The sequence below is a fragment of the Onychostoma macrolepis genome, chromosome 16, assembly GCF_012432095.1.
Source record: "Onychostoma macrolepis isolate SWU-2019 chromosome 16, ASM1243209v1, whole genome shotgun sequence".
Taxonomy (NCBI): Eukaryota; Metazoa; Chordata; class Actinopteri; order Cypriniformes; family Cyprinidae; genus Onychostoma; species Onychostoma macrolepis.
The window spans coordinates 17,253,550-17,268,933 of NC_081170.1; the positions used below are offsets into that span (position 1 = coordinate 17,253,550).

The 15,384-nt window shown below is 35.2% G+C and overlaps 1 protein-coding gene across 8 annotated transcripts; it reads right to left on the reverse strand.

Annotated features, from left to right (window-relative positions):
- On the reverse strand, positions 1 to 13,950 carry spaca6 (sperm acrosome associated 6). Of its 8 annotated transcripts, none has more exons than XM_058747994.1 (10): positions 12,230 to 13,935; positions 11,538 to 11,624; positions 10,783 to 10,854; positions 10,580 to 10,603; positions 8,123 to 8,200; positions 7,468 to 7,568; positions 6,244 to 6,400; positions 5,965 to 6,145; positions 5,302 to 5,443; positions 1 to 4,758 (listed from the first exon to the last, which is right to left on the reverse strand). In XM_058747994.1, the coding sequence occupies exons 1-9, from the start codon at positions 12,441 to 12,443 to the stop codon at positions 5,344 to 5,346; spliced, it is 1,014 nt and encodes a 337-aa protein (XP_058603977.1). In that variant the 5' UTR covers positions 12,444 to 13,935; the 3' UTR covers positions 1 to 4,758; positions 5,302 to 5,343. The 8 variants fall into 8 exon arrangements, 6 of the variants coding, with proteins under 6 accessions (XP_058603977.1, XP_058603976.1, XP_058603978.1 ...); XM_058747993.1 differs by having other exon boundaries at positions 1 to 2,988; positions 12,230 to 13,934; XR_009266537.1 differs by lacking the exon at positions 5,965 to 6,145 and having other exon boundaries at positions 1 to 2,988; positions 12,230 to 13,950.
- Positions 13,951 to 15,384: the final 1,434 nt, after the last annotated feature.

Below are 15,384 nucleotides of genomic sequence, written 5' to 3' on the forward strand. Positions count from 1 at the left end.
CATTAACTTGTAAGCACAAAACACAAGATACTTCTCTTTTAAATATAAATACGACTTTATTTATATAAACCTAAGACATAAACTAATCTAACACATGAACACAAGCAGTCACACATTCATACGTTGCAGAAAGAGAGAAAGGAGGACTTTAGAGAATAAGAAAGTGAAATCCCAAGTTTATAGCAATATGTGCTATCACATAGACCTGAACAACCATCAATCACGTAATTAACCCTCGCATTGAGTTTCTCAATGAGGCTAAAATTTATATTAAATGCGCCAGTTCAGTTAGACCTGGAGGTACTTGCTTGCGTTGCCTTTTTGTTACAGGGATTCCCTTTTGTCGTCGTCGTTGCAGGAAAAAGGGTTTCCCGAGTTGGTGATTGGCTGGAAGTTCAGTAGTCGTTGAAGGGATGTCTTGGGTGTTGGCTGAAGATGCAGAGTTGGTCTGGTTGAAGTTTTGAGGCGGTCACAGGCTCGAGTTGAACTCGGAGACAAGACGTGGCGGCAAAACTTAAACTGAGAACACGAAACTCACAATGGAAAATAAACTAAAATAAAAGAAAGAAAGAATGTAACGAGACTAGGTGGTTTTTCTTCTCATCGTGGTGTTAAGTAGCAACTGGCCTATAGGCCAGAGCATGCTCAAAGAGCGCTAAAACAGCGTCAAAACGCGGTGTCGAGAAGAAGAGGAAGGACGAGAAGGGCAAGAAGGGGAGATTTGATGGTGTCCTGAGTTTTTAAACTCGGCTTTTGGAACATCCCATTTGGTGTCTTGACCAATTAGATAGGCTATTTTCTTAGCTAGGGTTGTTCCTTCCATCATAAATCAGCATGTTATCAGTCACATGGTCCGAATTTTACACACTCTTGCAAAGTATAATTTTGGACATGATTTCTATAACCAGAATATGATACATTTGACAAAGAATTAATTGAAAGAAATGTTTCAAGCTAGAAATGTCAAACTCATACATACCAAACACGAATAAACCTTAAAGTCATTCAATAGTTATTAAAAAGACATACATAATATGTGCTTAAAACATGATAATCTAACGTGTTGGTTACATACATAATATAGTGTTATGCCTAGCAATGTCCTTTTAGGATTTTATGTGCATATGAAAAAGAAAGTCTCTGTGTAGTTCTGTGTAGGACATAGGGATATGTTCGGTGAAGACCAGAGAGAGGTTAAAAGGTCTCCTAAAGAATTTCAGTCTCAGTCTTTGTCTTGTATGTGTGGGGGAAAATTCAATCTAAAGAAGCTCATGATTTCTCTTGTGGAACACATGTGATGGCCATCTCTTTGACCATTAATCTTGACTATTTGCCCCAATTTGACGATCTCCTTCCTGCGTTGGACTTATAAGTGTTCTTTTGTCTTAATGTTGCAAGCTGTTCTGGAAGAGGCTTGTTGGTTAGGCTTCCTTCAGAGGTTGGAGCAAGGAATCTGATTTATGACGTTGTCCTGTTTTCTTGGGGCCTCTTCTGGAATTTCGGCTCCTCATGTTTCGATGTTCTGATCGAATCTTAGTTTTGTCTGACTCGTTCTGATCCTACACCTCCCTCATATGCCCATATTCGGTTATTTTCCTGTTCCAGTCCTCGTTGTGTTAATTTGATTCCAGGTGTGTCTTGTCATCTCCTCGTTTAGTTGAGTATTTATAGTGTGTTCTGCCCCTTGTTTCCTGTCCGGTATTGAATGTCTTCACCCCGCTCTGTGTGTGTTCTCCTGGCTATTTTTGGTTCATTAAATGACTGTTGATGATTTTCCTGCGTTCTCCTGCGTCTCCTCGTTCCAACACAGGCGTGATCGTGACAGATGCTTTGTTTCTGAATGAATCAGCCGTTTGAATTAATCGGTTGACTGCCACCTGGCAGTTTTAATTTCACATTTCGACAATTTTTTTCAAGTTTTAAATCACATGAAATATCAGTATTCAGAAATATACAGAAATATCTGTACTTGTGTGGCTTTCAGGTACTTCATCCACCACTGCTAAACAGCCTATAGAATTGATTTTTCCCCCAAGACAGATAAAACACATAAATGCAAGTGTCTTAAATGAGTGTTAAACACCATAACTTGACTACAGCAAGAACTCTATAGGGTTTAAAGGCAAGGTCGCAAATGGTCCACTGTCTACCTTCAATACTTTCAATAAAGTAAGTTACTTTTAAACTAAGCAGGATTTTGTTGGTCAATGCTTGAACCCAATACAAATTTTCTTGGGGAAATATTTCGTCTTTAAGCAAAATCCACAAGATTGATGTGAATTTTCGCTGAGGAACAGTAGGTGCGGTCAGATAGTAAAAATTTTTTGGCAAAAAAGGTCCACTGTCAATAATGTAGAGATATATGAAGCACAAGTCACATTCAAACCAAGCAGCTTTCTGTTGGTGAATGCAGAAAATTCAAGAGACAAACTTGAACACAAATGGAATCTGCATGGGGAAGTTATCGCCTTTGGGAAACTCCTGAATGCATTGATTCTGATTAAAATAACTGGACATTTGAGAATTTTCAGAGTAACGGACCGCACCTTTAAGCACGTTAAACACATATTCTATGGGAAATGACTCAGATGACCAACTGTTTGCCAAAATAAAAAATATTTTGATAGTGAAATTCCAGTAATGGACCTGCCCTGTATCATCGTTACTCATTCAACACTAAGAGGTTGATAAAACGGTCACTACTGACATCAGCCAGCGATTTTCCAACCAGTGTTTTCTGTTTTGTTTAGTAATGTTTTTATTTGGTCAGTTAAAGACTGGCACTGATATAAAGATGCAATGACTTAAACACGCAACACTCATTGTGATGACGCTTGAGAAAAATGAAGAAACCTCTTTTACTGGTAGTCAACCCATGGCAAAAATGATGCTTCGTCCTCGACAAATGTTTGCAATTATTCAGATCCTGCCCACCCGGTCTCTTTTCCCTTTCTTGCGTCAGAGGGTCTACAGACCCAGACCGCACATCTGGGAATGATTAAAAGAGGAAACAGATTTCTGTGAGTAAGAGGCGCTGTATTGGCCTCATGCAGTGAATTCATCCAACTGTCATTTCTGTTTCACTTCTCACACACTGATCGTGCCACAACAAAGCTAGACCACAATAGCAACCACAAATGATTCAGCTTCATTGATAAATTTAATGTCATCACTGTAACCGATGTAACCGATCCTCTATTTTTGCTTAATTCAGGAAACAAAGTTGTAATACAGACAAAAGTGAAAAATCATAATTAATTTACCCTGATGTCATTCCAAACCGGAATGACTATTTTACACAAAAGAAAAATGTCTCAATGTTTTTCATTCATATGTGTATTCACAAAAACATCTAAAACATTGTTCAGAATAACTGTTTCTTTTTCTTTTTTTTCCCTGAAGGTGAGTAAATGAGAATCTTCTTTTTTCTACTTACAATATATTAAGCATTTAAAAAAAAAATACAATGTAAATTAAACAAAGGGTAAAAATATGATAGTATATGTAATATAGTTATGTACATCATTTAACTCATTTAAGCATCATTTTTAAGAAATGACTTCTTCATAACCAACAATGTGAACAGTAATGTTGTTTATTTATCTAGACAAGCTGCTTTTTATACTTATTTTTTTATTACTTAATTCTTTCTTTTTTTTTAACTGTAATTTTGCATAATTTGTTGTTTAACTATATTTTAGAGAATTATGTATAATTTTTGGTTGAATTTCATTGTTATTGTTTTTCTATTTTGTTTCTTTGCTTCCTCTAGTTTTTTTGGCCTAATAACATCTAGCAAAGGGACTACCAATGAAAACTAGCCTTCGGGCTAATTTGGGTACATTTATATTCATGAATGTTGACTAATGTACACTGTCCCTTTTTTGTGAAAAAAAATTATAATAATAATAAAATAAAAAATAGCAAAACAAGATCATGACTTCTCAGGTGGCATGCAGTATTTATAATATCTAGTTATTGCCAAACAATTTTGTTTAAATTCTATTTTTGTATATTTTGATCAATATGCAATGATATTTTTGCCTGCAGCTAGTCAGATTGTTTGATTTCACAGGATTGGCTGTTCCTATAGATGATTTATTTTATTTTATTTTTTTACTTCAGTTGACATCCAATTACAGACACATTCTGCTGGATTCCAGCAGTGTTTTAAAAACATTTTTGTCTCCACAGTCATTTCATGTTGATTGTCATCAAACATTTTGACTGTTTTTTTTATTTTATTTTATTTTTTATAACTTTGGAAAGAACAGTCCTCATTAATGTCTCTGAAGACATGACTAAGTTTCCATGTCACATCTGATAGATAGGATGGTTCGTTTTCTCAAGGAAACTCTTAAGGGAGTTCAATAAACACAAATCTGCCTTTTTTCACATTCCATCAAAAGGAAGAATAGAAGTCTTGTAAAACAATATTTATACCTACATCATATAATTCCGTCTAAATGTATTTGTTGCATCATACAAGTACCAATTATTATAGTCCAATTGAGACTTTTCCTGACGATGTCTGTCAGTTTTGTCGTTTGATGCTTATTTTAACAGCCAGTGAATAAAGTAGCACTTTTTTAAAACCGTACATAAAATCTTCACACATTAAAATCCAGAGGCACAGGCGCAGGTTGCGTCTTTGAATCCCTATTTTCCACTTTAGTTTGACATTGTGTAATCTTCCATTTTGGGTGGTTTCTCTTAACAGTCATGACCTCAGCACTGAGTTGGCGGACATCATCTTATCTTGGGGCAGATAAGTAGAGGTAAAGAGGTGCCAAATAAGATGAGAAGCAGAAATATGACCAGCGGTGATGATAGTCATCAACAAAGTTCATCCCTAAAAACCTACTTATTTAAATGTATTCGGAATTTATGGAAAAATACTTTAGGTCTTTAAATCTTAAGCCCTGTGATAAAATCCAGACATCGTAAAAAAAATTTGCAACTCTAAAATACACATTGTCCTAACAAACCTTATGGAAAATTGCAATGCTGTACAATGAAGTATATCCCTCGCCCAGTTTGGACCTAATGGGTTGTTGGGACAACAGCAGCAAAACACTGAGTAAAGACTGTAAACGGAGTAACGCCTTGAGTCACGTCTGGCTATATTTAGTAGTATAAAGGAGGCTTTATAACTTGATGTAGTGGCACAGCCTCACTCATAAACTCAGATTCACTGGCTCTCCCATGTTCTCCTGTTCATTTTTAAAAGCTGACTTCTACATAATAATATTTCAATTATTCTTTAATAATCTGGTCCAAAATCAAATAGAAATGCCTTACCGGTGAAACAAGTTGTGCCTTAATATTTTATTGTGTTTCTCGTTAGCAGTGAATCAAATATTTCTTCTTTTCTGTGAGTTTTGTTTCCTGAGCTGGATCAGACTCCTTGTTCCCAACTTGATAAGATAACCAATGTAGCATCCTGTGGACAAGGAGATATCAAATAAAACAGTAAACTTGTAAAAACATGTCCAGGTAAAATTTCACACCCAAATTCAAGAGAAAATACACATAAATTATATTGTACATAAATAAAGACTATTTTTTTAGGATTTTCTTTGCATTGTGATGCATTATTGTAATGCATGGATTCCCCAACTGAAATTTGTGAGGAAACTGCAGAGGGTTTGTGAGTTGAAGAAAAAAAAAATGAATGCAATCATACAAATATAAAATTTAAATAAATAAATAATTTAAAATTAAAAAGAAAATATTTTATTTATTCACCTGCATATTTGTTTACCAGTGAGACCAACATGAACATGCAAATATGTTATTAAATTTTTTTAAATATTAATGGGGAGTCGGGGGTAATATTTTAGGTTAAAGGGGTTCAGCAGACTAAAAAGTTTGGGAATCCCTGCTATAAGATATTCTCATGTTCAAACCAAATCAAACAGGAATTACACAGAATAATTACACTGAAAATAAATAATTTTTTACCCTAGACTAAGGAAGACCAGCAGAAGCATTGCAGTCAGACAGGTGGTGACAAGGGCAGGACTGGGCAGCCATAAGGTGAATGGATCTGTAGGGGACAGGGGAGGGAACTGGCCTCCTGGGAGGAGAGCCTGTTCAAAGACATCCTGTAGTTCTGCATGGCCTATCTGTGCCATAGGGACTACTGAGGTGAAAACCACAGACATTTGGTATATATAGAGAGTGGTCAGTACTAGCAACAGCACAGGAATGTAATTATATTTGATAGATGCGAGTGGTCACCTGTGAGGTAGTAGTAGATACGGACGAGTGAGTGCTCCTGAGAGAATATTTCACACTGGTAGGTGCCTGAGTGCTCTGGCCGGGCAGAGGGGATGAAGTAAAGTGGATCCACTCCAACCGTGACCTCGTCAAACCGATCCATCAACATCGTTTTCTCCTGTGTGTCAAGTTCAGTGGATGTAAGTACAGAAAGAGTTGGAAGGAAAGGCTTAGAAATTCTGATCTTTAAAGTACTGTCACATTCAACTCTAAATTCAAATATGCATCAAATACTGCTACATGCTATATTGCTAAATGAAAGAATAGTAATTGAAACAGTAAGAAATAAACTGTAATTTTGTCTGCATAAAAAGAAAAGAGAATTGCTATAGTCCCCTCTAATTTTGGTAAATTCTGCAGGAAACATACTGTAATTTCGACTGCATTTGAATTTAAAAAAAGATACTGTAAATAAATAAAGGAATGAATGAATAACTAAAAAATTAATTTTAAATAAAACTGTGGGAAATATACCATAATCTTATTCAAATTAATGAATAAATATTTATTACATATATGTGTATATAGATGTGTATGTGTGTATGTATATATATATATATATATATATATATATATATGTGTGTGTGTGTATATATGTGTATATATATATATATATATATGTGTGTGTGTGTGTGTGTGTGTATTTATTGAAACAGCAGTAAACACTGTAATTTTGTTTGCATAAAAATATTACAAATTACAAATATTGCTACATTCCCCTCTAATTTTGATACATTCTGAAAACATATTGTACATACAAAACATATTTGTCTGAATTTAAATTTAAAAAATGAATGAATGAATGAATGAATGAATATTCATTAAAACGGCAGGAAACATACCATAATTTATCTGAACGAATGAATAAATAAATCTTCACTAAAACGGCAAGAAACATACTGTAATTTTGTTTGCATAAAACAATAAAACAAGTAATATATTGCTGTATTTCTCTCAGATTTTGGTCAGTTCTGCAAGAAATGTGCTTCAATTCTGTGCTTTACGGTCCCATAATTTTGTCTGATTAAAACAATAATAAAAACAAGATGAATAAATTAATAAATAAATAAATAATATTCATTGAAACTGCCAAAGTGTGTTGAATTCTATTATTATTATTATTACTATTAGTTTTGCTCATATACTACTGTTAGCTATTCATTTATTATTAGATTTTCTCATCACCATTGCATATCTCCAGACTATCTCTGCATCTGTGGGAAGCAGGAAAGGGACCTTACACCACATCTGAGTCCTGTTATTCTCATTTACTTTGATTTCCTTCACTGTAAAAGCACATACATCACACACACACACACACATTAGACAATACATTAGACGCAGATCTGTAACACTTCACCTTGCAATTGAATGCCTTTTGTCAACAGAAGAACAGAGGCAGCACAGTCTGCCCACCATTCACCTAATTATAATATTTAAGCAGAGCCTCTGGTGAGAGCAGCCAAGGAAACGATACGCTGAGCAATAATTGTAGCTGTGCTGAGTGGAAATGAATACCACAGTGTGTGGGAGAAGGCCTGCCATCTTAGGTGACCCACAGGGCTATATGTGCGAATTGATATTATGTGTAAAAGTGTGTCAAGGCCCAAGGTTTCGTTTAACAACTTTGCTGTGCTCCTAAGTAGAGTTAAAAGCTGAAGATGTTTGCGCTGCGTAAATGCCGTTACATAATTACAGAGGTGGCTCTGTCAGGTTGAGTTATAACATATACATCATGTCAAGTGTGGAGAGAGTGGGTGAGTGGGGGACTGCATAGAATTACATATCATAATATATTGAACAGAACACTGCACACATGTAAAGGAGCCCGTCAACTCACCGGGGCAATCCAGCGGGAACTCACAGGAGTCGTACTGACAGGTTATGCAGTTATAAACAGCACCTTGAACCTGGAAACCTAAACAATATATTTGATCCCATTTATAGTGTACTGTTTTTTTTTTTTTTTTGGTAGTCTTTGAAAAAACCTAACTGTATTTGTAAATCAAAAAGCATATATTTAGAGTATATGTCAACATTAAAAAAAGAATGATATCGCCATATTTTCACATTAAAATACCCATTTATACAATGAAAAATAAAACAAATATTATAAATATATCCACATACTCAATCACACATGATACGCCACATGAACTTCATCTCCAGAGCTCTCTAAACCCCATGAGCGTCTCACCATACTATTCGATGAAACTATCAAATACTGTACCCCAGAAAATCAGATCCAGAAAAAAGGTTTTTCAAAAAAAATCAAAGGAAAATCAAACTTCTGTCACAAGACATTTTTTTATAAAGATAAAATTTGTATTAAATCATAAGTCCAGAAAAAATAAAATAGAAAACTTATTTTTTTAAATAAATAAATAAAATAAAATAATTAAATAATAGGGTCCTTTTATTGTAAAAAATATAATAAATTGTTCTTGAATTGTATTTAATAGGGGTGTGCCCGAAGCCGAATACCTTATTCGGAAAGGCACGGATAATGGCTTCAAAACGAATAACGAATTTATCCGAATAACAGAAAAAAATATTCGGCAGAAACAATCACATGTTTGCTGGAACAGCACTGCATTAGTAAGGTCTGCGGTTGTTAAGATTTGTGCAGTAATAATGGCTAGTACTGCTTTGAGCGCGTTTGACACAGTTTCGTACAGATAATATCATGATGATCATTGCGTTTGTCTAACGAATGTGGTCTCCTCAGCAATAAACTATCCGCGCGCTCCACCGGCGAAGCAGTGTTGCCAGATATTGCTGCAAAAAACAAACAAAACCAAGCCCCTGTAAAATGCACCAAAGTAAGTTTAAATCTTGTGTTTTGCAAATAGGATACAGAATCTCTAACCTCAACCTTCATCTTCCCACTTTATTAATGCCCTAATTACTTTATTAACGCTGTTACATTAAGTATTAAAACAAGTCCAGCGACGCTTATAATAACTAGATCTGGCAACATGGCGGAGCGGAGAGGAGGCTGCACTTGCGCCGAGCTCATTCACTCCTGCGTTTCGCAGCTGCTGCGAGTCAGCCACATTAAGTTATTCAGCGACATGATTTTAAATAATTTAAATATGTTTTCAAATTTTAATTTTGAACATGAAACATTTACGGAGGTCTGGACCTTATAGCTGGCTATGGGCCTGTGTAAAGTGAATGAGTGTAAACTATAGCCTATATGAATGAAATGAGCGCAAATCAATAGCTGCGTTGGAGTATATGCGCGTCTCTCAGAAATCAGAGCTTTGTCTGGAGTTATATCAACTCGACAAAAAATATCCTAAAAACGGTCTTCAAACCTTTTCGAAATCCAACTGTAAAAACGCATTACATTAGCTCTTTTCGTTAACGGCATTACATTTAATTATACAAGACGAAGAATGTTTGATCAAGGCTTTTGGAGGGTCCCAATGATTTGTTGCGCTCTGTTGATAAAAAACTCGTAAATGATCACAGACTCCCACAACACATGATCTCTAAGTTACTTCAAGTTCAAGCAAGCTTTATTGTCATTCTGCTATGAGTACTGAACACTTTTCATTTCTATTTTTTTTTTCAGCTTCTTTTTTTTTCTAATAGTGCTCTTATTTAAGATTGTGGATGTTTGTCTCTTGACAAATTTGTACACAAAGTTTCACTGGAAAAAAAGTTATAATTATAATAAAAAAGAAGACTTTATTTAGTTATACAAGACATATTTGTTAAATGAAAACTACGAATCGAACAGATTTGCATTTAAAGTGATATTTTCATGTAATTTAATTAACTTCCGGTTTAAGCCACGCCCACTTCAGGATCCATACGAATACAAATACAGATACAGATAATTTTGAGATTGTCACAAATACAGATACAGATACAAATAATGGCTCCGCTGCACACCCCTAGTATTTAACAAGTTTTATGATTTCAATTAATTGAAATCATTAAACTAAAGCTTAACTGAACCATTATACTCTATCAATTTAAACAATTTGTTATTTTTTCTTTGAACTTTACCATTAACACATTGTTCTGATAAACAAATAAAGAAAAGATGGAACCCATAAATTTCTACAAGAACCCTAAAGACAGTCATTGGTATGTACAGTAACACCATCATAAAGGAAATGGTTTGCAGTCACTTATAATATATATTGAGTTTCTGGACATTTGAGGTACCTTAAAAACGGTTCTTCAGAGATTTCAGATTATCAATCTGAAGACCTTAAATAACATAAGCACTTTTTTGCTTCATCATGAGGGTCATGACATATATACTGTAAGTGTTACTAACCACATGGGGGGAAACATCCAGAGTCTGCAGAAAATGATACAAAACATATTTTAGATACTGCAATGATTTAAGAGAGAAATAAGCGGAAATTGTGATGGAACTTATAGGGAAAAGTGAGAGCTGCAGTATTGAAGATGAAGGCTCAGGTCCAGTTTTTCATGGTTTACCAAGCAAAAGAAATGAAGTGATAATGTAAGTCTCACCTCTGGGCAGCCTTGAGGCTGCAGCAATGAAATTGTTTGCTGCTGCCCGTAGCCTGAACTTATATACTGTATCTGAAAAAGGGAGGAGAGGGGAGAAGGACAGAGCTATTTATCTCAATTTCAGTCAAAGTGTGTATGTCAAAGATTACATGTCTGTTTCTATCTGGATCTCTCTCTGCTATTTCATACCAGTCCCAGTCTGTCTTTTTTACTTTCCTCAGTTTGAGGGAAAAATGGGCTCCGCAATTAAATTACTGAATGATTAGAAATGACCTAAAGTAAGCAGTTCTTGTTGAAAAGGAATAATGGGGACTCGAATTGTTGTCTCAGATGATCAAATTTATCATTTCAAGGGATAAACAATTTGTCTATGTATTATGTAATACTTGCAATCAAACCACTAGAACAGACAGATTTACTGCTTTACAACACCCAGCATCTCATAAACACTGTGTGCGGTGATTGTAGACAATCATTTCGCATTTGTACATATCACTTTTCAGTAAACATTATGTAAGTCTCTAGGTCTTCCCTTTGGAATCTAAGTATTGTTGGAGGTCACTGATAAAGGATCCTCACGCTTACTATTTCCAATGAATCACGTCTGAAAGGAAATATTTACTACTCTGCAGACTCAGGGTAAATCCTTTCAAATTATGGCCTAATGAATTGTCACAGGTCTGGTCCCAAACAAACACAGTTAGTCTATTACTCGGTTGCTGAAACTGGTAATTAGATAAATCTATTAACATTACCATTATTTTTCTGCTGGTCAAATTCCTCCACTATAGGCATAATTTCAGCCATCAAGATATTCTTCAGCATCAAGTCATAGCCTCTCCCTGTGAAAGAGATACAAAAACATTAGCTATGCAAGAAGCTGTACAAATTCTGAACACACTATAAATAACCTTAAGTTTAATTGCAGCTTTAATTTTTTACAGTAAAATGAAAGTGGAGCAACGTGAAACGTTTAGTGCAGGTTCCTGTCTATGAATTTAATTAGGCTACTAAATAGTTGACAGACATCAAGCAAAAATGACAGAAAATGGGAAGTTTAACAGAATTGCATATTAATCATGCTAATTATGAAAAGTTTGAAGAGTAACGTTATAGTGCGGGAAAAAATGCTAATGTGATAACTTCTTCAGAACGAAACATGATTAGCTACATTTTTGTGAGAAATATCAGCTACAGCGGTTTGTTGCAAAACAACGTTACGTTATATTCCAGCGGAAGAATAGCTTTATACCAAAGAGAGACTTTGTTTGACTTACTTAAACAACGTTTTGATATAATTTAGGTTTTTATTGTTGTTATGATAAAGTACCCGTTTATTAAAAGCAAAAAGATACTCAAGACCGTACTTCATCATTACAACAGCTTCTAGTACCGTAGGCCTAATGTTTAGTAGCATAACATTAATGTGTCATTTCTTAATTCTTACCTACTTTTCCTGCTTCAATTACTCTCGATTCATTGTTGAATATGCTTTCCAGTGTTATGAAACAAGAGTCTACATTTCTTATATTGTATTCGGTGAGAATATGGCCCCAGCACAATCGTAGACTGTCATCGACATCAATAAAGCACTGATAGCAATTCAAAACTGTGTTAATTACCGAGCTGAAAAGCAACAGTTTTACTATCATAGCAAACATTTCTGTTATTCCTGGACCTGTTACATTATTCCTCAACCTGTTTGAAACTAAACATCTTTTGAAAATTCTGTTTACGGATTACATCGTCATGACGAAATAATTACCACATGGTCACAGCAATATTTCTTACAAAAGTGTGCATTTTCATTTGACAGGAATGAAAAAGGGACTTTGGCGATATACATAATCTTATGTACTCATTTCTTGTGTTACAATTAACATCTCAAAATTTATAAACAAATAGCAAAACTCTACATTTCTCTAGTTCATTGTAAAATGTATATAGTAGGCTCATGTAGGATTCTTAAAGGGATAGTCCTCCCAAAAAAATGAAAACTATGTAATCATTCAATCACCCTCATGTCTTTCCAAACCTGCATGACTTTCTTTTTTAAGTGGAACATAAAAGAAGATATTTGGAAGAATATAGTCAGGTTAGATGTTACACTGAATTTAGATGAAAACTAGGCTGTGAGGGAAAGACACAATTGTACGCACTGTACAAAGGTCATAGATCAGATCATTTTCACCATCTCACAACTTTAAAAACTGTTTTAAGGGTTTTTTGTCTACTGAATGTTTTTTTCTTCATAAATACGTTTCAGCAGCTGCACAATTGGTATGTTGTTAAACGACAGTTCAATCCATTGAAAGCATGCTGTAGTACTTCTATCTGCCACAGCCTCATTATAATTTGTGTCAAAATTTAAATATGGCAGTACCCAGACTTAGGTCTATTGGTAACCAATGATCAGTTCCTATTGATTCCACTATATGGACAAAAAATACATACAGGATTAGAAGGACATGAGAGTGAGTGAACAATGACAGAATTTTCCTATCTATTTTACATAGGCGAGGTAGTGACTCCAGACAAAAGCAATATACGTCTGTGATGTTCATGGTCTTGTGGAGTGTTCCCCATTAAGAAATATTGCTAATTTACTCCATTGTCTTTTCAACCCTCTTCTTGCTCCCATTATGCACCATTTTGCTGCAAAGTAAAGAGATGGGGAGTGTGTGAAAGAGAGGGAGTGACAGAAGGGAAAAGGGAAGGAGAGGGTGATGCCTGTGTGCCTGTTGATGATGCTGGTGGGGTGCCGTGATATTGCAAATGATCCAAATTGACCGGAACAAAGGGAAAAGAAAAGGCTTTCTGTGCGCGTGATCGATCACTGATCTCTGAGCAGCAGACAAAAGAAAGGAAAAAGACAAAACGTAAAATTACAATAATGAAACAATGGGTGAGACAAAAGGAAAAGCATAATTGCCATTTAAAAGATTAATATAAAGGTTGAAACATAAACATATTTTAAAAATCTGATATAGTAGGATCCCCAACATAGTCAATGTGTGTATGTCTGGGAAACAGAGAGAGACTACCAATCAAGCCCACAAGCTCATTGCATCCCATATCCCACACCCCTCCCCCCAATTCCATCACCCCAAAACCCCCTCTGCTGCCTCCACCCCCTCCCCTGTTTTTTCCAAAGTGTCGCCATGGTAACGAGACAGGGTGCCTAATACATGAAGTTAATATATTTCCAGTGGCAGGAGCGACTTGGGTACTAATGCATTCATCTGTCTCTGCAAAGACAAGCCAATCAATAGTGAGCAGGAGCCCCACCGCAGGCCTGCCAGAGAAAAGACGGTGTAGTCATTCAGCCGGCCTATCAGCAGTGATCAGAAGACCGGTAGCATTGCGCTGCACTGTCCTGAGATGCTAATTGTACAGCTGGCCCTCCAACAGAAGGCCAGAAAGTCAGTGAGGGTTCACTGAAAAATGAACATATCATGGAGTGCCGGTGTCTCTTTTTTTTCCCAGGTTCATTTTTCATTTGTGATTTTGAATGTGCGTCACATGCAGGAGAGTGACTTTTCTATATTAAGTGTTATTATATTTGGTTTGTGATAGAAATCTTTGTATCCAGCATGTTGCGGTGATGCTCTGTGGGATGTTTTATTTTTCTTGCATTAATTAAAAACAGGACCACTGATAAGTGTGAACAAATTATACCTGAAAAAGGGACTCTGACTGCATTGCGCTGCTCAGATTAAGTCAAATTTTCAGGCTCACTTCATTCAAGCTGTCACTGAGATTAGAAAACACACAATAATTGCACCAAACAACTAATAAGTCCCCAGCAATGCTTTGTGAGATGTTTAATTTCTCTTTAATTAATTAATTTATTTTTAAATAGCTGTATTGATAAGTATGAACAAATTATGCACATATGAAAGTAAGAAAGCTCACCAATATGTTTGAAATAAGGCACGGTGAGAGCATCAGGTATAGATCATGTCTATTATAGTGAACTAAAATCATACATATATATTAAAGAAAAATACCTAGAATAAAATATAAAGTTTAACTTGTACTAAAATAACACAAACAGAAATAAAAATTATTTAAAAATATTGACATAAGAAAAACTAATGAAATTGAGAAACAAAAAATACAAAATTGTAAAAATTAAAAAGGAAATTTTTTAAATAAAAACTATTAATAAAAAAACGATTACAGTATCTGATACTAAAAAGTCACTAGTATCTATAAAGGGAGAAGAGATACATATTGACATATATGGATCAACACATCTGTATGTTTGTAAAATACATCTGTCTTGTTTTGTGTGAACGGAAAGACAGTATCAGTGAAGATAATATTATGGGGTCACCACCCTTGGCTGTCTTCTTATTGGACCATTTCTTTGTGTAGAACACAAAGCCAGCCAATAGGGTGTGTCCCCTGTAGTCGCTACCACAACTGGAGGGCCAGAGTACAGTCTAATCATTTACAGTACAAGAACGCTAAATCTAAACATAAAACAGTTCTTTTTCAGCATGTTTAATCAGCTACTGTAAATATAGCTAAGACTAATTTAAAGACATAATAAAAATGCAAATATTTCTCCTTGGTTTGACATTTTGGGATGATGGC

Excerpts from the sequence above, each read along its gene's own strand:
- spaca6 (XM_058747994.1), bottom strand. The coding sequence starts at position 12,443 with ATGTTTGCTATGATAGTAAAACTGTTGCTTTTCAGCTCGGTAATTAAC. Across the intron at positions 10,604-10,782 it reads AGCCTCAAGGCTGCCCAGAG|ACTCTGGATGTTTCCCCCCA; the intron begins GTGAGACTTACA and ends CATTTTCTGCAG. Across the intron at positions 5,444-5,964 it reads CTGGTCTTCCTTAGTCTAGG|GATGCTACATTGGTTATCTT; the intron begins GTAAAAAATTAT and ends CCTTGTCCACAG.